The 21,063-nt window shown below is 43.3% G+C and overlaps 1 protein-coding gene across 1 annotated transcript in view; it reads left to right on the top strand.

The window, feature by feature from the left end:
• Positions 1-18,047, top strand: part of HGD (homogentisate 1,2-dioxygenase) — a 48,148-nt gene extending 30,101 nt beyond the window's left edge. Inside the window, exons 7-14 of the mRNA XM_027105927.1 lie at positions 1,063-1,097; positions 1,927-2,006; positions 2,966-3,065; positions 5,145-5,269; positions 7,430-7,534; positions 9,837-9,963; positions 14,647-14,828; positions 17,700-18,047. Of these exons, the coding sequence (XP_026961728.1) occupies positions 1,063-1,097; positions 1,927-2,006; positions 2,966-3,065; positions 5,145-5,269; positions 7,430-7,534; positions 9,837-9,963; positions 14,647-14,828; positions 17,700-17,849 (904 nt within the window). The 3' untranslated portion in view covers positions 17,850-18,047. The remainder of the gene's footprint in view (positions 1-1,062; positions 1,098-1,926; positions 2,007-2,965; positions 3,066-5,144; positions 5,270-7,429; positions 7,535-9,836; positions 9,964-14,646; positions 14,829-17,699) is intronic.
• The last annotated feature ends 3,016 nt before the right edge of the window (positions 18,048-21,063 follow it).

Raw genomic sequence — 21,063 nt, 5'->3', positions numbered from 1 at the left:
AATAATGACAATAAATGAGCATTTCTATCTTGACTGACTTCTGTGGCATAAATAAGAATGTCACATAACAATGCAAATACAAAAGGGACAATGGAGCACTGAAAGCAGGAGTAGTCTAAGTATTCTGACTCAAACCTTGACTTTAATCAGGTTTGAGTCAGAATATCCTTAACGTCTAAGGTTCCCCAGGGCTGTTCTTGAGTCCAAAGTCATACTATCTGAGCAGCCATTAGGGCTACCTGTTGGTGGCAGACTTTGGCTTCAGCTAATAACTTTGCATAAGCTTAAAGATCCTAAATAAAAGAACTTACATATTAGTTTTTTTTTCAAAATCAGAAACACTTCCATAAAAGTCATTTTTGCCTTTTCTTTGGGAAGCAGAATATCATAGCAGTTTTGCACACTACCTTTGGAACCAGACGGCTGTGTCCAAAGCCCAATCCATTCTTCTTGGCTCAGCAACCTAGGACAAGTCGTTTAACTTCTCTGAGCCATGAATCAGGGCCAAAATCACGGCCCTATGACAAGGCACTGGAGATGTCCCTCGGGGTCCAGCGTCATACCAGGCTCCTCCTGTCTGTCTACCTGAGCTACATTAGCCTTCATTCAGTTCTTTCTACCTGCCATGTGCCTTTCTGCCTCAGAGCAGGTGCCTGTGCTGTTCCTTCTGGAATGTTCTCCCCACCCCACCCCCATCCCATCCCCAAGCCCTTGCCTAGATGATTTTTTCAGATCTCAGGTCAGACATTCCCCCTTCAGGGAAGGCTTGGCTGCCTCCTCAGACTAGATCAGGTTCATTATTCTTTCAGTCCCCTGAACGTGACATTCACAGTGCCATTACAGTTTATGATGATATGGTTCTGTAGTTGTTGGATTGCTGTCTGACTTCCTACTAGACTCTAAGACTCCATGAGGGCAGAGATGGGGTCATTTTGCTCATCATTTTACACCCAGCACTAAGCCTAGCACATACCAGGTACTGAGCAATAATTTGTGCAGTGAATTAATTTGCCTGGACAGTGTTAAAACTGACAATCATAGGAATTATTCTATATGTTTCAGATGCTTTTACAGTTCAGATGGAGACTTCTTGATTGGTAAGTTTTGAAGATTTCAGACCCTTTCATTGGTAATTGATCCCTAGTCATAAGCTACTTTTTAATTGTATACATATGACTTTCCTTTCAATCTGTCTTATTTAGTGCAGTCTACAGACTGAGGTGTAAAGGCGATTGGAGGTCTGGAAAAGATTCTTTGTGTACCCCCAAGCCCCTACTCTATTTCCTGGTCTCCCTGTCTTTGCTCATTTCTTCTGGGCCTTTCTGATCTGGGAGATCTGGGCAGCTGAAAAGAAATGAAGAGTAATACCAACATGTGATTAACTTGTTAAGATAACTCTATTTGCCTTCACACTCACCCAAGAAAAGACCATCTGTCATTGATATCTGCAATATAAATACAAATTTTCATGAGACCATCAGGAAGTATGGAAAGTCTAGTAGGGATTTTTCTGGTCTACCCATTCTTTTTCGATGGTTTTAGTACGATATTATGGAGTGAACATTTTGATGTAGACAGTAGACATGCAAATGCCAGCATTCTGCTGGAACTATCAGAAATGGGTCTTTTTCCATCCTATTTCTTCTGCTCTTTCTGGTCAAGCCACAGAATTGTGCAAATACAAGCTCCTTACCTGGCAACCAAAGAAAAGAAGAAAAAAGCAGAGTCAATTTTTCCATTCATGTTTTTCTAGATAGTAAAATAGCTAACATAAGTTGTCAATTCTGTCATATTCCCCCATGAAACTCAATAAAGTACTTTTCATTTGGAATGAAAAAGCAAATGCAGCCCTTAAGCCTTTTACTCTTCATGAAGTCATTCTCGCCTGAAAAGAGCTACCCACTGCCACCCTGTCTTTTTTGTTAGTTCCCCAGAAAGGGAAACTTCTCATTTACACCGAGTTTGGCAAGATGCTTGTTCAGCCCAACGAGATATGCGTCATTCAGGTTGGTGATGTGTCCCCCTCTCCCTGCTTCTCCCTAATTTGGGAGCAATCTGATGTTGCAACTGCTGCTATTTCCAACTCTAAAATTTCTCTGTCACGTCTGGGCAATGGGGAGGAAGTTTGAGTTATACAGAAGGCTCCCTGTGCAGAAGGGTAACTAAACTTGTGTGCCTACTTTGTTTTATTATTTTTCAAATTTATTTTATTTATTTAGTTAGTTAGTTTAGTTAGTTAGTTAGTTAGTTAGTTAGTTAGTTTGGCTGTGTTGGGTCTTCGTTACTGCGTGCAGGCTTTCTCTAGTTGTGGCGAGCGGGAGCTACTCTTCGTTGCAGTGCGTGGGCTTCTCATTGCAGTGGCTTCCCTTGTTGTGGAGGACAGGCTCTAGGCACATGGGCTTCAGTAGCTGTGGCATGCGGGCTCAGTAGTTGTGGCTCACAGGCTCTGGAGCGTAGGCTCAGTAGTTGTGGCGCATAGGCTTAGTTGCTCTGCAGCCTGTGGGATCTTCCCAGACCAGGGCTCGAACCCGTGTCCCCTGCATTGGCAGGCGGATTCTTAACCACTGCGCCACCAGGGAAGCCCCCTACTTTGTTTTAAAATAGTACACAATCACAAAGCAAAGAAAATTGTCAATTCACTTTCCTAAATATTTATACACACTCTGGATAAGGCCCTGGTGCGGGTGGAAAGCAGTGAAGATGGATTTCTTTAAAAGTTGGCTAAATCAGGGCACTGTTATCTATGGACCCAGTGAGAGAGTAGACTAGAATTGGTTTGGTCACAGATGTGATTAGAAGTTAAATTTTTCTTTCTACCTCCTCTTTGAGCTGGTCACCTCTCCAACATAGTTCAACAGGCTACAGAATTACTTGTGCAAGTGAGGTTGGCTGTGGCTCTTGGGCAGCTTCTTTATAACTACAGGTATAATTTGGGAGAGCACACCAATGTTTACTTCTGTTCCAGAGAGGAATGCGGTTCAGCATAGATGTCTTCGAGGAGACCAGGGGCTACATCCTGGAGGTCTACGGCGTCCACTTTGAGTTGCCTGACCTGGGACCGATTGGTAAATCTTCAATGCAAGCTTCTAAGCCTGACTTGAAATATAGGACACAGATAATTGCATGAAAGTTAAACATCCATCTCCCCTCTTTATCTCACTCAAACTTCAACTTTCCTCTCTAGACAACTTCTTCCCTAGACCAAGTGTAGTTGGGAATTTCAGAACATACTAGAGTTCCCTGAGCAATCGCAGACTTCTTATTTCAGACTTCTACGTTCAGGGGCTCCAGGTGGCATAGCTGACCCATCTGATGAGATGACAGCTTCATTAATTAGCTGGTCAGTGCACCAGTCCATCAGCTTGTCTTGGCTCCCATGTTGTGCTGAGCGTAATGACAGGAACCACATTAAGGCTAGAACAAGCTTCTTCCCATCACATACATGCATAACAGAAAACGATCCAAGCCAACCCATGGTAAATCTCTCTCTAGAATAGTATACAGACCATTGGAGAGCAAAACAATACGTAATAGATTTCAGGTTATACAGAGTATACCCTAGAGGATGTAGAAGTCTGGGTTACTGTAGGCCAAGTCTCCAGTAACAGCTTCATAGAAAAGATAAGATTTGACTAATCCTTGATGGAAAGTTGAGGGAAAATAAAGAGGAAAGAGATGAGCTTAAGAAAAAGTGTACAAGTGGGAATGGGTTTTGTGGATAAAAGGAAGATCATGTTCTTAAATGAGTGGTTTGTATGTAGACAATAAAATGGGAAAAGCCATAACAATGGTAGGGGCTATGTGGCTATGGAAAGGGGAAACGGACTGAAAGACATACAGTCTATGAACCTCACATTCCTACTGAGCATCCTCCAAAACATCTACACACTTGAGAGTCAAAAAGCATACCTCCCTCAGTACTGTGAAGGAGCTAGAAACCACAGCCTCCATGAGGCAGATTAAAACTTTCAAAAGTGAAACAAGGTCCCCCACCCCCAATTCTTCTGGCAAGCTGGAGACGGGAGAGCAGGAGAGAAGTGAAGGCGGTAGGAGGGGTTGTTCGCAAAACGTCCCTGGGAGTGAAAGGAGTGGTTGGGAAAATTGGCCCTTGGTTCCATCTTTGGCATGTTTGCTGAAGGTGGTGGCCACAGCCCCCAGCTCTTCCCTTTCCTTGTCAACAGATTTTTTTTAGAGCAAACCAGGGACAGGCCAGCATGTGCCTTCTGGTCACTCCCCTGGGGGATCCAAATAGTCAGAGGAAGGTGAGAGGCAGCAGAGAGGCAGTGGAGCCATGGTGGGCCATCTGTTATCTTGCTCTCCACCCGCTCTTCCCACTTTGCTCTGGCTTCCTGCTGCTCCAGAGCCAGCAGAGCCTCCGGGTTCCATGGAACACGTACCCTCTGGAAAATATATATAATTTACTAACCAGCTGGGGACATTTTTTCTTTTAAACCCCAGGAGCTGGAAATGATAAAACACTCCCCAGGTCTCTCCACTCAGAGTTAAATTATGTTTTTGCACTTACGTTTTTCATTTTTGGTCTTTTGATTTATTTTTTTCTCTCTGGAGGGAACACTCACAAAGCAAAGGTAAGCAGGCAAGTCCCAAATACTGTCTCCCTCAGTGGCAGACAGATTGTCAGGCTGCAGAGCAGTTTTCAGGCTTGGGTTGATTCTGAGTTCTGTCTGAGGAGCAGAGGCACGCCTGGGGCTACAGTATGTAACCTTTCTCAAGGACTGTAGATGAGTTCTAGAGTCATCAGAGTTTTCTTGGAAAAAAAGATCTAGTATTCTATCATATCTTCCCTTTCCTCTTTTCTAGTCTCTCCCTCTCCTCCCCTTCCCTCCCCTGTAGTGATGAGATAATGCATGTAAAATGTTTATAAACCATATTCACTCTACAACTTTAGGACATAATGCTGGTGATGATGATGATGCTACTTTCATGATTTTTTTCTGACCAAATTCCTTAGGTCCTCCTTAAAAGGCACCAGACTGGGATTCCAATGAGCCTTTGAACAATGAAAGCAAATTGTGGAGTAGCTTTTGACGTGGAAGAGAGCCCTTTCTCTTTGTGCAACAGTGGGCATCTTTCCTATGTGATTTCAGAAGTGTCTAAAAGACTTTTGGGTCATTATGTTCTAGGAGCCAATGGCTTGGCCAATCCTCGTGATTTCTTGATACCTGTTGCCTGGTACGAAGATCACCAAGCGCCAGGTGGTTACACTGTGATTAATAAATACCAGGGCAAGATGTTTGCTGCCAAACAGGTAAAGTAAGCGGGTTTGTAGGCAGGGGAAGGAATGAATAGTTATTAAGCACCTTCTGATTGCCAAGGCTAGTATTAAGTATTTACATATATTATTTCATCTTTACCACATCACTAAGATACTACAAATAAGGTGCTACTTGCCTTACTTGTAGTCATGAAAACAGGCCAGGTGGTGATAACTTACCAAATGTCACAGTAAATGACAGAATCAGCATTCAAACCCATATCTTTCTGACTCCAAAGGGCATGCTCTTTCTATTTATCAAGCAATAAAAACCCCGCAATATCTAGGTCTCTATAAATGTTGGGGAAGCATAATATACAGGCAGGGCAATATGTTCTGAAAAGGAAAATGAGTTAATAGCAGTTCATCTAAGACTTATATTCAAGAATGGTCACCATATTTTCAAATACAAGCAACAATTGATAGAAAACAAGCAGAACTCAGTTAGTTTGACTTTGTTTATAGCACCAGCCTGGTAAACTCAGGAGATAAGCAAAGGCATAGATAATAATAAAAATAACAATATATAATCTGTAATATAATACATTATTACTTCATATACTGGATATATAATATAGTAAAATAAAGTAACCATACAGTAAAAATAATCCAAAGATCTCTTCTGTTTACCATTATTCATTTGCTTTATTTTTGCCCATTTAACTTATTGCTTATATTTTGCTAAGGCACGTTATTTTCTTTGGACAGCATCTAGAAGGTATGCTAACCAGCAGAGACCAACTAGTTTGGCGTTTAAAATTAACTCTTGAGGGTTCATTGTCACACTCATTGACACATAGTCACCTTCATATTCTCTGGATCAGGATTTCCTAAAATGTGGTTCAGAGACCACTTGCATCAGAAATTCTCAGGAAACTTGTTTAAAATGCAGGTGCTGAGCTACTACTCCAGCCTGGCAAAAATGATGACCTCTGGGGATGCAGTGTGGAAATCACATTCATTTTTTTTTCCTGTGCTATACAGTAGGCACTCACCAGCCATCTACTTCGTACATAGTAGTGTACATACGTCAATCCCAATCTCCCAGTCCGTCCCACCCCCCACCCCTTGGTGTCCATATGTTTGTTCTCTACCTCTGTGTCTCTATTTCTGCTTTGCAAATAGGTTCATCTGTACCATTGTTCTAAATTCCACATATATGTGTTAATATATGACTTTTTTTCCTCTTTCCGACTTACTTCACTCTGTATGATAGTCTCTAGGTCCATCCACGTCTCTGCAAATGGCGATAAAGAAGATGTGGTACATATATACAATGGAATACTACTCAGCCATAAATAGGAATGAAATTGTGCCATTCACATTCATTTTTAAATGACTATTCCCTGTATTATATTTGACATATATTTGATAGAGGATCACCATTCTAGAGGTAGCCAGCAGCTCCATGGGTTTCCACTTTCCAAATGGACTCTGTGTGGGTTATTCTCTGTGTGAGCCCCCACTGATCCATTCTCCCATCTCTGCCATGATCTGTGCCCTGGGAGGCTGACCTACATGGACTGTATCACCTGGACTCCCTAGCCTAACTACCTTCCTATAACAGAACACTGATCCTCTCTTACCCCGGGGCAGACCCAAGAAGCATCACCTTAGGATTGCTCTGAAATCTCAAGTCCCTGGGGCTGGAACTCTTAGAGACCTTCTAGCCTTCCTGCACTCACCAACCGAGGCACTGAATATACTAGAATCTCCTCTGGGCAGCAGTTAGCTGGAGAGCAGTCACAGCCAAGTGCCTACCCTCAGCACTGGGAAACCCAGACGGTGGCCCAGATTGTCAAAGAATTGCTGGCATCCACAGATTCTCACAATTGTGTTAAAATTGTTGAAAAGGCACTGCTTGGAGCATGTACTGTGCTTGTGCTGCACATGTGATCAGAAGCAGCTGCAGCTTATGAACTGGAAGACTAGGGTTAGCGGCATAGCGAGGACAGTTTGAGAGAATGTGAAGCAACCACAAGATGATTCAGGGTGATATTTTTCCCAGAGATGGTATTATTAAATGATGAGAACAGAATCACATCAAAAAAGAGACAATAATGCCAAGTACAAACTGAGGAATCATAGCTACAAAAGCATTACATGCTAAAATCACCCTTTCCTGCCTTTTTGTTGTTGTTGTTGTTAAATCAGGATGTCTCCCCGTTCAATGTTGTGGCCTGGCATGGGAATTATACGCCCTACAAGTACAACTTGGAGAACTTCATGGTCATCAACTCAGTGGCCTTTGACCACGCAGTAAGTCTGGCCCATGGAGGGGCCCCGGGGAGAGGACACTCGTAGGTGGGAGGGGTCCACAGTAGACCCCTGACATTCACAGATTTAACACTACCAGTGTCACCCTTGGAAGCCCGAGATTTAGTCATTTGTCGCTGTGCTGACAGGAATTTGAATCATCTGCTGCAAGGCTTCAGTGAAGGAGTAAATAACATAGCTAGAGGGCGATCCAGGCTAAAAGCTCAGCACTCACCCTGCAGTACAGCTCAGCTCTCTACAGAGTATTCACAGGAACTCTCCTACATGGCTAAAAACTTGGTTTCTTCCTGGAAAATATATCCCCAAAAGAAAACCAGTGCTAATGTTAGTGATGGAGTGGTGAGGAAGGAACATTTCTGGATTTGGAAAGTTCTCTGTCCTGCTCATAAATACCAAGAGTCTGCTAGCTCTGGCTGCCCACTCCAGTGCCTCCACTCCCGGCTCTTTTTAGCCATGATGGAACAGACAGCCCTCTTCTAAAGTTACTCATAATGTTCAGTGCTTGAATTTAAACCAAAGAAATTCTAGATTATGAACTCGATCATATTTTTCAGTCAATCAGGGGACTACAAATAGGTCCCCAGCCTACAGTGCAGGCCCCCAAGGCCCCACATTCTCGATAAAGTGCTACTTCTGAGATCCTGGGGGAAAGTTCACTTTGCATAATAGATTAACTTTACCCACAAGCTGGAGGGGTAATTAGAGCAGAAGCAAGAAACCAGAGACAGAAAGATTACTCTGAGCCAGTTCAGCTTACCTCTAGGGGCCCAAAACTACCCTTCTGAAGAGCAGCAACAATTAATAAAATCAAAAGGGAAAAGAAAATGAGGCATCATGCCCAAAGCAGCAAGAAAAAGGATCCTGAGACACTGATAGAGCTTTATTTGAGCTTCGCTACCTTTTAACAGTTTCAGATCATTTCTCATGACAGATGAAGGAGTGTTCATTTTCACAGCATAAAGCGTTTTTTGACTTGCATTTACACATGCCCAATCTCCTCTGTACTGCTGCTATAGTTGTTTTCCCAAAATTCAGACCTGATCATTCTATCACAGCATTAGAAAACCTTTGCAGGTTCCCTGTGGTTTAGGATTAAGTCTGAGCTCTGAAGCATGGTATCTGATGGTCTTTGCCATCTGGCCCTGGGCTCATTTCCCAGTACCACCTCTTGCCCCTCTCCCTTTTGCCAGTGCACTCTGGGCTTTAGCTCTCTTGCCTCAACAAAATCTCTGTGCATTTTGATCTTTCCTGTTATCTGTGCTTAAAATGCCTTTCTGCCTTTTCCTTCCTTTCCTTCCCTTCCTTCCTCCCTCCTTCCCTCCCTCCTTCCCTCCCTTTTTCTTTCTTTCTCCTTTCATTCTTCAGGTCCTACCTCAAATGTCACCTCCTCTTTGAAGCCTTCCCTGATCCTCTCAGTAGAGATAGGCACTCTGTACCCCCTTGGCTCTCTATTTGTAAAGCTAGATTTCCCTTGGCACCTTGCCGTGATTCATTATTCATGTACTTGTTTTATTACTCCTTCAGTCCCCCTCACACACACCCACCACCACCACTAATGATGCTAAAGAGCAAGGAGTAGTGCTCAATCATCTTTGAATCCCAGACCCTCATGTGGCATCTGAAAGTAAACATGATCATTGATTGCCATTAAGTTGAATCTCAGTCTTTCCACCGAAGGAGTCTAAAGTTCTTGATAAATCATAATATTGTCCCCCCACCTATTCCCTTTTCCCCTACACTACCACCACCCAGACGAGTGATGCATTTTAGACCTGAGAGTCAAACAAGGGTAAGAAAGCAATGAGGATACCATCTGGAATCTCTGTGATTCCTCCAAAGAGATGCACATCCTACATCTATACCAACTCTTGGATATTATTTTATTTCTATTTCCACCTTACTCTGAGCACCCCTTCTGCCAAGAGTTCCCTGCAGCACATCCCAGCTCTGGTCACTCTGACCTGAGGTTGGGAGGCATGCACTGCTTGTTGTCAGACCCACAGGGTAGTACTTACATGAAATGAGGGCTCAGCAGGGTGAAAAAGCTGCTCAGAATCTCCTTAGCTGGTGTTAATTCATTTTGCTTCAAGCACAGCAAGAGGGGAAAGTCAGATGAGTGATTACTACACCTCGATGACAAGCCCAGACTTCTTAGCCTGGCCTGTGGTTTGATCAGACATTACAGTTTCACTCAAAAACCCTTCATGCATGGGTGACGTGTGTCATTGTTCAGTCACCTCCCTCTCCTCGTGTCTTCAGGCTTTCCTTGTCCTTTCTTTCACAGGACCCATCCATTTTCACGGTATTGACTGCCAAGTCTGTCCGCCCCGGAGTGGCCATCGCTGATTTTGTCATCTTCCCACCGCGATGGGGAGTTGCTGATAAGACCTTCAGGCCTCCTTATTACCACAGTAAGTCTTTTGCCAAGTTACATTTGAAAACCAAAGAGATGGCAGAGTGGTGAGCGTTACCCATGGGGAACGCTGCCAGAGGTGTTTTTGGACGCCCTGTCCTGGCTGGAGTTCAAAGCCTGCCTCCCCAGGCCCAGTGCCGCTCCCCCAGAATTTTAGCTACTTAAACACCACAACTTGTGTGGGGATGGCAGTGGCATGTTGACTCTGAGAAGGAAACAACTGTGTAATGCCTAGAGCCCAGTTCCTCTGACCCTGAAGAATGGCACAAAGGCTGGTAAAGGATGAAGCAAGATGTTTCTCTACATTTTAGGTATAAAGGGAGGAGGAACCACGGGATGTTGTTGGTTAGTTTGCTGTTTTTGGAAAGTTCATTATCTAAGTCTGGTTCAAGAGCCAATAAAATGTGCCTTCTCCAATAATAATTGGAGGGGTAAAGCAGATTGCAGTCCACACTAGGGGATGGATCCTATTCTGGAAGCAGTTTCTGCAAAGCAGTTGTTGTCTAGAACAGAACTTACCAAATCTATGATTTTTTTCATTTTATTAATACTGTTTTTACTTACTGCGAACACTTACTGACAATTTCCTATGGCTCTAAGGTTCTTTAAAAGTATTAACCCGTTCAATCCTCATAACAGTTGTGAAAGGTAGGTAGTATCATTATCTGCCTCCACCCCCGCCACTTTTTTTTTTTTTTCAGAGATGAAACTGAGCTGTGAAGGATTAAGTAACTTGCTCAAGGCCTCACAGCTAGTTAAGTGGTGGAGTCAGGATTTCATGAAGGCAGTCCGATGCCGGACCAGTCATGGGCACTAGCAGATATGCCTAGCACAGTGCCCAGTGCATGATATGCATCTAATAAATATTTATTTAATAGGTGAATGCATCACCAAGAATGAATAAGGTACCTCATGGCTGTACTTAATGAAGCTGGCATTTTTAATTGTGCAGTAGCTAGCTATAAACCCAACCTAAATGTCAACGCACAATTCTACTTCCTGGAGAGTGCATTTTTGTACATAGAGTTCTGGAAAGACTGTGAGGTGCATGTCAGCTGGAACCTTCTAAAAAACAAACCCCTTTCTTTAGTTAACCTCAGGGCTTTCTGTCTCTGAGGCGCCTCTCGATATGTACCCAGGTGGCAGCACTTTAACAGGATACAACAGTGACTAAAGGAGCGATTTCGGCATTTGTAGAGGATGGAGAACAAAGGCCCTCAGAATGGAAGAAGGTCACTTCATGGTCAAATGTCAGCATCACCTTTCTCAGGTGAAATCACCTGAAAAGGACACAACTGGTTAACACTTCAAGGACACCAGATACTTTGTGAATAGAGATGTAACAAACTATGTCCTTTCTGAAGAATATCAAGCCCATCACAGGTCCCAACTGTTCTCCTCCTGGAAATTAGTCCCCTAGAGAGCCTGTTGTCAAGGCAAGGGAATTGCTCTGGATTATAGCCTGTACGTCACATACTAATCCTTGATACTTCACTATTTCACATAGTTCTTATATGGAGGCTGCTCTTCGTGCCTGAGGTAGTGGTTTTCAAATTTTAGCATGTGTCAGTGTCACCTGGAGGGCTTGTTAAAACGCAGATTCCTGGGTCCCACCCTCAGAATTTCTGCTTCAGAACGTCCAGGGTAGGACCTAAGAATTTGCATTTGTACCAAGTTCCCTCGTGATGCAACTGTTCCAGGAACCACACTTTAAGAGCATTAAGGGATATGAAAACCACTTAGAATGACTTTTTTAAAAAAAATTTTCCCCTGGGTCCACTCTCAGAGAGTTTAATTAGTTGGTATTGAGGTGGAACCTCAGAATCTGCGTCTTGAACTAGCAAGTCAGGGGATTCTGATGCAGGAGGTCTACAGACCACATGTTGAGAAATGCTGGCCTGGGGCTTGTCTCCCCACCCAGGTTCACTCCTGTGCTACAGCTGTCAATCCACTGCTTGATTTTAGTTTGTAATTCAGACTGCCTGAAACAAATGGCCTCATGAAATGCCTCTTCTAATTTTTTTTTTTTAAGACTCTCAAATAAATTTGGCCCAGGATAGATAAATCTCAGAGAGGTATGGTTGCCCTGAGTTAGTTGGAAAAACCCCAGAACCCTGCGTTAGAAATTATTTTTACCAGAGATATTAAAAATAATGCTTTAGGGCTTCCCTGGTGGCACAGTGGTTGAGAGTCCGCCTGCTGATGCAGGGGACATGGGTTCGTGACCCGGTCCAGGAAGATCCCACGTGCCGCGGAGCAGCAGGCCCGTGAGCCATGGCCACTGAGCCTGCGCGTCCGGAGCCTGTGCTCCGCAACGGGAGAGGCCACAACAGTGAGAGGCCCGCGTACCGCAAAAAAAAAATAAAAATAAAAAAATAATGCTTTAGCAGTAATCAAAATCTCTGCCACTTTGATGTGACTTTACAGAAGTGGAGAATGATTTCTGTAGAAATATTGCCTCCAGTCATCTTGTTTTTTTTAATAAATTTATTTATTTATTTATTTTTGGCTGCATTGGGTCTTCGTTGCTGCACGCAGGCTTTCTCTAGTTGCGGTACGCAGGCTTTCTCTAGTTGCGGTGAGCAGGGGCTACTTTTCCTTGTGGTGTGTGGGCTTCTCATTGTGGTGGCTTCTCTTGTTGCGGACCATGGGCTCTAGGTGCACGGGCTTCAGTAGTTGGGGCATGCAGGCTCAGCAGTTGTGGCTCACGGGCTCTAGAGAGCAGGCTCAATAGTTGTGGCACACGGGCTAGTTGCTCCATGGCATGTGAGATCTTCCTGGACCAGGGCTCGAACCCGTGTGCTCTGTGTTGGCAGGTGGATTCTTAACCACTGTGCCACCAGGGAAGCCCACCTCCAGTCATCTTAATGCACCTTAGTCAACTGGATTCAGCATTTATCAAAAAGGCAAGGTCTACCTTCCCAGTGTCCTTTGAAATACAGAAAATTATGTAGAAATGTCATCACCAAATCATTGCTACCTAAATTCATATTCAGATCAAAGCTGAATTCTGTCTTGCTCTCTTCCCAAAATTAAGCCATGAAGGTGACCCTGAGGATACATACTAGATCAAGGAGTGTGACAGCATATTTAAGTCATGAACAGAACTGCTTTTAAAATATAGACACTTTATGCTTACCGTTGCTTCTTTTCCTCTATTTCTGCTTCATGGAGAAACAAGTAGAGCTATGACCTGGGTCTTACCTTTTCTGCAGGGGCCTGCAGCAGCATTTTGTTTTCTGGGCAAAATGGGTATGGCTGCTCAGTCAGTTCCACAAGTATTTTGGCACTTGGCTATATTCACAAGTAAGGAAGGGGGTGGAGCATTTATCATGTCAAATGTTTGGCTTTGCAAGGGTTGCCAATGCCATATCTCTCTTCTCTGTCTAAGATTTGCACTCTCAGCACTCTCATGGGACAGACTATGACTACGACTATGACTATGAAGAACTTTAAAGAGGCTGTTTCTTACTCATTTCTATCACAGTACTTAGCACAGTGTCCATATATGCAGGATGGATGGAGAGGCAGATGGATAGGGTAGGAAATGGACAGATGAATGGATGGATGGTTAGATGGGTAGATTTTCACCCAGGTGTTATATTTCTTTAATTCTTGCGCTAGATAAAGAGCTTTGTTTCAACAGAAACATAAGATAGAAAAAGTGGAAACATTGTGATTTTTGTCAAATTTTGTTGATTCTGGAGGCACAACTGGGACCAGTATACTTAACTTATATGAAAGCAAATTTCCATTTAACTTGGGAGAACTTTCTAACAACCAGAGTCTTCATTAATATGATAGGTTCCTTTGTTGAGTAGAGTGCTTCCATTCACAGGAGGCATGCAGGCAGAGCCCAGAAGGTAATCTGTCAGGAATGATATACAGAATATTTCTGTTTTGAGTAGAAGTAGGGGTACCTTCCAATATTAAGATTTTCAGAGTCTATGAAGAGAATGTCAATGGGAAAAAGAATGAATCTAAGAAGCATTTTAGAGAATGAAAGAATAAGTTGATATTAGATTCAGATATAGAAGATATTTGTTAGAATATATAGTATTTATGGATTAGTTTTTTTAGATAATAAGATTTTTTCACACAGATTATTATTTATTAACAGCCTCCAAGTCCAGGGTTCTTTCCATTACATCACATTTCCATCAACACACACACACACACACACACACACACACACACACACACACACACACCACTTCAATTTTCTAATTTGGTAACCGGAAGTATAGTGATACCCTGTATGACTGTGAGGCTATTTGGGAAGGGATTCAGATCTGAGAAAGAGGATAATTTTTATATGGGGCTTATAAGCCTAGATGATGGAGTACATCCCTTCTTTATTATGATTTGCATGTTAATTATTATTAAAATTCTTGTCTGGGCCCTGATTTTCTTTAGATCTAGCATAATTTCATCCAGGCAGTGGAACTGAAGACCTCTGATAATCCACAGGGCCATGGAGTAGAGCTTTGCCTACCAAGAATTCCACCCTAATGAATGTTTTGCAGTTGTTTTCCTGTCTATCTATATTCTTTATTATTTCTATGAAATTTATCAGATTCTCCTATCTTCTTGACATTCTGTGGAAATAATGTTTGAGAGGTCTTGGTGTTTTCGGGCCTTGCCTGAGATAATAAAAATAATACTGTTTCAACCTTCCCAGGGAACTGCATGAGTGAATTCATGGGACTCATCAAAGGTCACTATGAGGCAAAGCAAGGTGGGTTCCTGCCAGGGGGAGGCAGCCTGCACAGCCCAATGACGCCCCATGGGCCTGATGCCGACTGCTTTGAGAAGGCCAGTAAAGCCAAGCTGGCGCCTGAGAGGATTGCTGATGGCACCATGGTAAGCAAGTTAGATGTGAGGCTCTGGTGGCTTCTGGGGTCCCCAACCTTGTTGAGAGGCTATTTTTTATTTTTCCAAAGTCACAAAGAAGGAGTCAGGAGAGGAGAGTGTGTGTCTATGTGTATGTTCCCATGTGTGTATGCACACACCCCAATGTATACACTAGACTCCTGATGTGGTAGGGTAAAAAGAGTTTGTATTGTACTTGGAGTCAGACCTGGGTTCAAATTCTAGCTCTTGGTTCCTGTGTGACCTTGAGTAAGTCACTTAACTTCTCTGTGCTTCATTTTCTCCATCTGTAGAATAGGTAGAGCATCCAATCCAGCCAGTGGCTGTGATTTAACGCTGCTGACTGTACAGCACTGTTCAAATATAAGGGGGGATATTTTTAATACTATGTGAGGAGTCTTCCCTTATCTGTATGCAGCCCTCTGTATATATGCTCTGTCTCAGAGTCATCTCCTGCATTTTGAAGTAATCTTCTAGGGCCACAGGAACAGGGGATACAGGATGTCACCTTTAGCTAGTTTCTCAAGCCCAGGAGGGTCAAGGAAACCTTTGCCTGACTACAGTCAGAGATTGTGAGCAGCAGTTCTCAGCTGTTTTCTCATTTTCTTTTGCTCTCCTTTGGCATGGGATGAAACTGATGGGATTTAAAACCTGTTTTGTATTCCTCCTGTGTCACGCTGTAAACACTGAGGCTGAACACAATTGCAGTTAGCTGCAGTACTTGGTTTCATTTTATTTTGCATTCTAGTTTATGGACCACAATGAGTAATTTTATGCTAAATCATATGTAAATTTGCTTTAAAGTTTTAAACAAATGCCTTCAGTGCCACCTGACTTTAAAATTGATAGCACAGACCTGCCTGACTCCATGCCAAGCTTGCAAACTACCTAATCAGAGAGCTTATCTGTCCCTCTGCCCAACGCATTTTACTTGCAGTTCCAACTTGAGGACCATAGTTGATGGAGCTGATCTGCAGGGGCAGGGTGCGAGTCCCATCTGCTGGACCTCAGCTCCATTTCCCCTTGCAAGGGCCTCTGCAGAGTTTCTGTAGAACCCCTTCATCTCTGTGCGAGAGCTCTATGAAATATTGATAATCTTAAGCTATTACCTCTGAAAGTTCCTGGAAGTTCACAGGCTACCCCAGAGTTACCACTTAGTAACCTTCAGTGCCCAACTTGGCTTTGGATAGTGTTACCAGGGAGCAGTGCTTTTGCAACAGTGAGGCACAGGACAGGGCTGTTTCTATGAGGAGCAAGACTTTGGGGAATGTCTAGGGCTTGGAGCTCTAGTGAGAAGGAGCTCTCCTATGGAGGGGAGCCCAGACTACCTGGCAAAGGAGGGTCTAACACTTTACTCGACCTAACTGGGTCTCCCTCACCATTTCCCATTGCATAATTTGGATCCAGGCTCATCCATATGCCTTATCCTTATACCACTTTGCAATAAATTAACTTTATAATACTGTCTTCATAGCTCAGCTGGGATGGAGTTTTGTTACTCCAGTCAGACAGCAAGGCTCCTAAGAAGTGGTCAGCAAAGAGACAACAATAATTATGGCCTTAATAATGACTTTTATATCTGAATAGTCCTTTATAACGTGCACAACACCTCCATATGATTTTATTTGGTCCTCATATCAAGCTTGTCACGGGAAGTCAGGCAGAGACAATCAACTCCATTGTTTTATTTTTTAAATATGTATTTATTTATTAGTTTATGTTTTTGTTTGTTTATTTATTTTGGCTGCTTCTGGTCTTAATTACGGCACATGGGATCTTCGTAGCAGCATGCGGGATCTTTAGTTGCGGCATGCACACTTCTTTAGTAGCAGCATGCAGACTCTTAGCTGTGGCACGCATGCAGGATCTAGTTCCCCGACCAGGGATCAAACCCAGGCCCCCCGCATTGGGAGCGCAGAGTCTTACCCACTGGACTACCAGGGAAGTCCCTCTCCATTGTTTTAGGCAAAAAGAAGTTAATGTATATTAGACACCAGATATTAAAATGGGTTCTCTGAGTTGTGGCACAAAGAGAATTTTTATCTTCCTTTTGTCCATGTATATTTTTTAAATTTCCAGCGACATGAGCACATAAGAATTGTAGGGTTTTCTTTTTTTTTTAAGCCATAGTGAGTCGGAAAATCAGCAACAGGTGAAGCTGGAATGTCTAGGATGCACAGGGCACTTGCATATTCTTTCTGTTGCAGATGAAACCTGCCTGAACATAGCAGGACATCCACCATTCAGAACCTTCTGGGACAGGGCTTTTAAAAGTGCTACAGACGTTCCTGCTCCCCTCTTCCCATCTCCTCCTCCTCAGTCTCTCTTTTCCTTCTTTTCCTTTTCCCAGCCTATCTCTTGGTCAGAGTCCTGCAAAAGAAAGGCTCAAATCCCAGCTCTATGATTTCTTACTACTATCACCTTAGACAGTCATTTCCCAGCTCTGAACCTTAGTTTCCTCATCTGCAAAATGGGAAGTATGTTCTCCCTCACATGGACATAGCCACAGTAAAGGCCCCTGAGAAGAATATTCCTAGGACTCTCCCACCTCTGCCCTTGGATCTAGCAAATTTAGCTCCATGATGCTACAAGGACAATGTGATGCTTACGTGTCCAGTTCCATTTGACAGAATGAAACTTGAGTGTCAGAGAAGTTAAGGATCTTGCACAAGCTACTACCCACTTATAAGTAGTAGGGCCAGAGCCAGAACCCAAGGCTTGAGTTTTTCTCCTCACCGTGCTAGCACACATGATTTATTATTCAAAGATTCTACCTACTCATATCGTCTCTCTTGACATCTAATCAAATGTGTTTTATTATCCACCTCACTTCTTTCTTGTCCCCATCCTCATTCCCTACAGGCATTTATGTTTGAGTCTTCTCTAAGTATGGCCGTCACCAAGTGGGGGCTGAAGACCTGTAATTGTTTGGATGAGAACTACTACAAGTGCTGGGAACCTCTCAAAAGCCACTTCACCCCCAATTCCAGAAACCCTGCAGGAACTAATTGAGACTGGAGCATTGCTACCATAATTGAGGATGGATTTGTGTGATTTCCTTTAGAATCTCATGCTCTTTGGCAGTACTGGGGGAGGAGTTTGGTTAAAATGAGAACTTTTTCACAGTCAAGGAACTCAAACATTTATAGAGATGTATTTGGAAAGTGCTGTCAGCTTAATTACTCAATAAATACTTGCTGGTGTTCTGTGAAAGTGGCAGTTGGTCATAATCAGGCCTTGATGGGGCAGACCTGTGGTGCCCAGGAATGGAAGTCCATGAGATTGGACCAGGAGATTAGGTTCTCCTGGAGTGAGAAGACAGGCAACAGAACAGAAATGAATGGGAAGCAGTATTTCTCACTACTTTATTTTATTTATTTATTTTGTGGTACACGGGGCTCTCACTGTTGTGACCTCTCCCGTTGCTGAGCACAGGCTCCGGATGCGCAGGCTCAGCGGCCATGGCTCACGGGCCCAACCGCTCCACGGCATGTGGGATCTTCCTGGACCGGGGCATGAAACCATGTCCCCTGCATCAGCAGGCGGACTCTCAACAACTGTGCCACCAGGGAAGCCCTTTCTCACTACTTTAGTTCTGTAGTTTTAACACATTTCCCCCACTTTGTTGCCAAATTTTGCTGCTACCAAATTTTTATTTAACAATGTGTAATGAGAGTCAGCTATGTGTCAGGGCCTAGGAACTAGGGTTGCCAGATAAAATACAACATGCCCAGTTACATCTGAATTTCAGATAAATCACAAATAATTTTTAGTATGTCTTGTGCATTATTTGGATATACTTATACTAAAAAATCATTTGTAGTTTATCTGAAATTCAAATTTAACTGATATGCCTGTATTTTTATTTGCTAAATCTGTCAGCCCTACAAGGTCGTCAAGGAGATAGACATGGTCCTGGCCCTTACAGAGTTTACATTCTAGACAGGGAGACAAAATACACAAACAGTATAATTACAAATTGTGAAACAGGCAAAGAAAAAAACAAATAGGAACTGAGATGGGAATGACAGGTGGGATGGGGAGATCTTTCTTTAGAGAGGAAGGTCTTCATTGAAAAAGTGACATTTAGCCAGACCTAAAGGATAGGAAGGAACAAGTCATTGGAAGAGTAGGGCTGGGCTGGGTTGGGCTGGGGTAAAGGAGCATTACAAGAAAAAGCCTCGTGGGTTCAAGGAACTCAAAGAAGAGTGAATGTGGGGAGCCCAGGAGCAGGCCATTGCAATAGTCCAAGCAAAAGACACCATTGTCCTGGACTAATGAGGTGGCAGCAGGGAGAGAGTGGATAAATCCCTGAAAGCTTTGGGGTAGACCTGAAAGAACTTGTTAGTGGACTGGATGTAAGGTCTGTGGGAAAGAGGAGTTGCAGACAGGGCTGGCACAACTGCTAAGTTTCTGGCAGTGGCATTTCATGATCTCAAACAATAAGGTATCTTTGAGGGTGACAGTAGTTGGTGTGCCTTCCCAATGTTCCTTAATATATTAAGAAATCTTTATTAAAAATAAACCATTGTGAACTAGTAAAGCAGTTAATCCTGTAAAATTTTTAAATTGACCCCTATAGCAGGTTGCCAGTGGCTCACCTCTATCCCATTAACAATCACCATCCTGTGTTGACCAGCTGCTTCCAGTTGCCAGCAGGACACTCACAACATTGACTGAGGCCCAAACCAGAACAAAGTGCTGAGGATTTCTTTTTTAACATCTTTATTGGAGTATAATTGCTTTACAATGTTGTGTTAGTTTCTGCTGTATAAAAAAATGAATCAGCTAGTGCTGAGGATTGGATGGCCCTGGACGCAGCCCTCAACCAACAGAACAGAAATTAGTGGATAAATACGCCAGCTCTCTTGCTCCATACTTCTGAGACTTGTGTTCAGCTGTGATTCCCCTCAACTTCCAGAAGGATTAAACTCCACTGCTCATGGTGGCAACTTCTAGAAATGCATCCATTAGTAGCTTCCTTCCCTCTCGCCTCCCCACTCTCCTATGGTGCTTCCCGGGCTCTTTTCTCAACCCCAAACTAAGACAACCACTGAATATTCCCAAACTCCAGCACTTCCATAATGAGCTCATTCTACAGTTGGTGCAGTTAGGTGCAAGGCCTCCTTTATACACAAACCTAGACTCTCACCCATTTTGGTTCACTCTATCATCAGTGTGGTGACAAAGCCTTCCTAGAGCTAAGGAAACATTCTGGGTTTACATCCATTTAGCATCCAAGCCTGTGTACTTTATCTCCCCAGTGCTGGCAGCAACTCATCAGCAGGAGACAATATTTCACCCAGACCAGGCTCTTCACACTAATTTAAAGAAGATTGTTTCCTTCTGTTGTGCTTCAGATCAGCTAGAAAGATCTGTATCATTTCCTTAATTCCCTATTCTCGAAGATACCTTCCTCTACTATGCTTCCCAAGAAATACACCATCTCTTGGCTTAGAAATTTAAAACTCTTTTTTTAAAAAAAAGCCACCCCGTTTAAGGTTCCTCCAATGACAGGAGAGTTTTCTGCCAGGTACCCTTGGCATCTTTATATATTTTCGAGAGAATGCCACAGAAGCCACCCTTCCCTTTTTTCTTTTTGGGAGACTTCTCTCACAGCCTGGGCTACTGGCAATCGCTCTACACCAATGGTTCTCAGTAAGGGTGATTTTGTACCCCTCGCCCAAGACATCTGGCAAAGCCTAGAGACATTTTTTGGTTGTCACATCTGGGGAGGGTGCTACTGGCATCTATTAAGTAAAGGTTAGGGAAGTTGGCAAACATTCTACAATGCACAGGGCAAAGAATTATCCAGTACTGAATGTCAATAGTGCCGAGGTTGAAAAACCCTGCAGTGGTTTTTAACTTCAGCTATACATTGGAGCTCCTGGCAGCTTCTGAAACTCCAAGTGCCCAGGGTGTATCTCAGATCAACTAAATTAGAAATACTGGGAATGGAATCCAAGTGAGAATTTTTTTGAAACTCCTCTGGTAATTCCAATGCACAGGCAAGTGTGAGGACCACTGTTTTGGAAACTACCTTAAAATCAGTATCCAAAACATTCTGTTTCCAACCCTAGATCCTGGTCCAAATCTGGGCTTCCTGGGGTCTACAGAAAGGAGGTGGAAAAAGTTCCCAATGTTTCATGGAATGAGATGGGATGGGATGGGATGGGGTGTGTAGTGAGCAATTACCCAGGAGGAGAAGCAGGCTACAAGGCAGTGG

The sequence above is a fragment of the Aethalodelphis obliquidens genome, unplaced genomic scaffold (genome assembly GCF_003676395.1).
Source record: "Aethalodelphis obliquidens isolate GAN/ISIS:26980383/991018 unplaced genomic scaffold, ASM367639v1 scaffold1, whole genome shotgun sequence".
NCBI classification, from domain to species: Eukaryota; Metazoa; Chordata; class Mammalia; order Artiodactyla; family Delphinidae; genus Aethalodelphis; species Aethalodelphis obliquidens.
The sequence above is the reverse complement of the archived record's forward strand: the minus strand, read 5'-3'. Positions and strand labels throughout refer to the sequence as shown.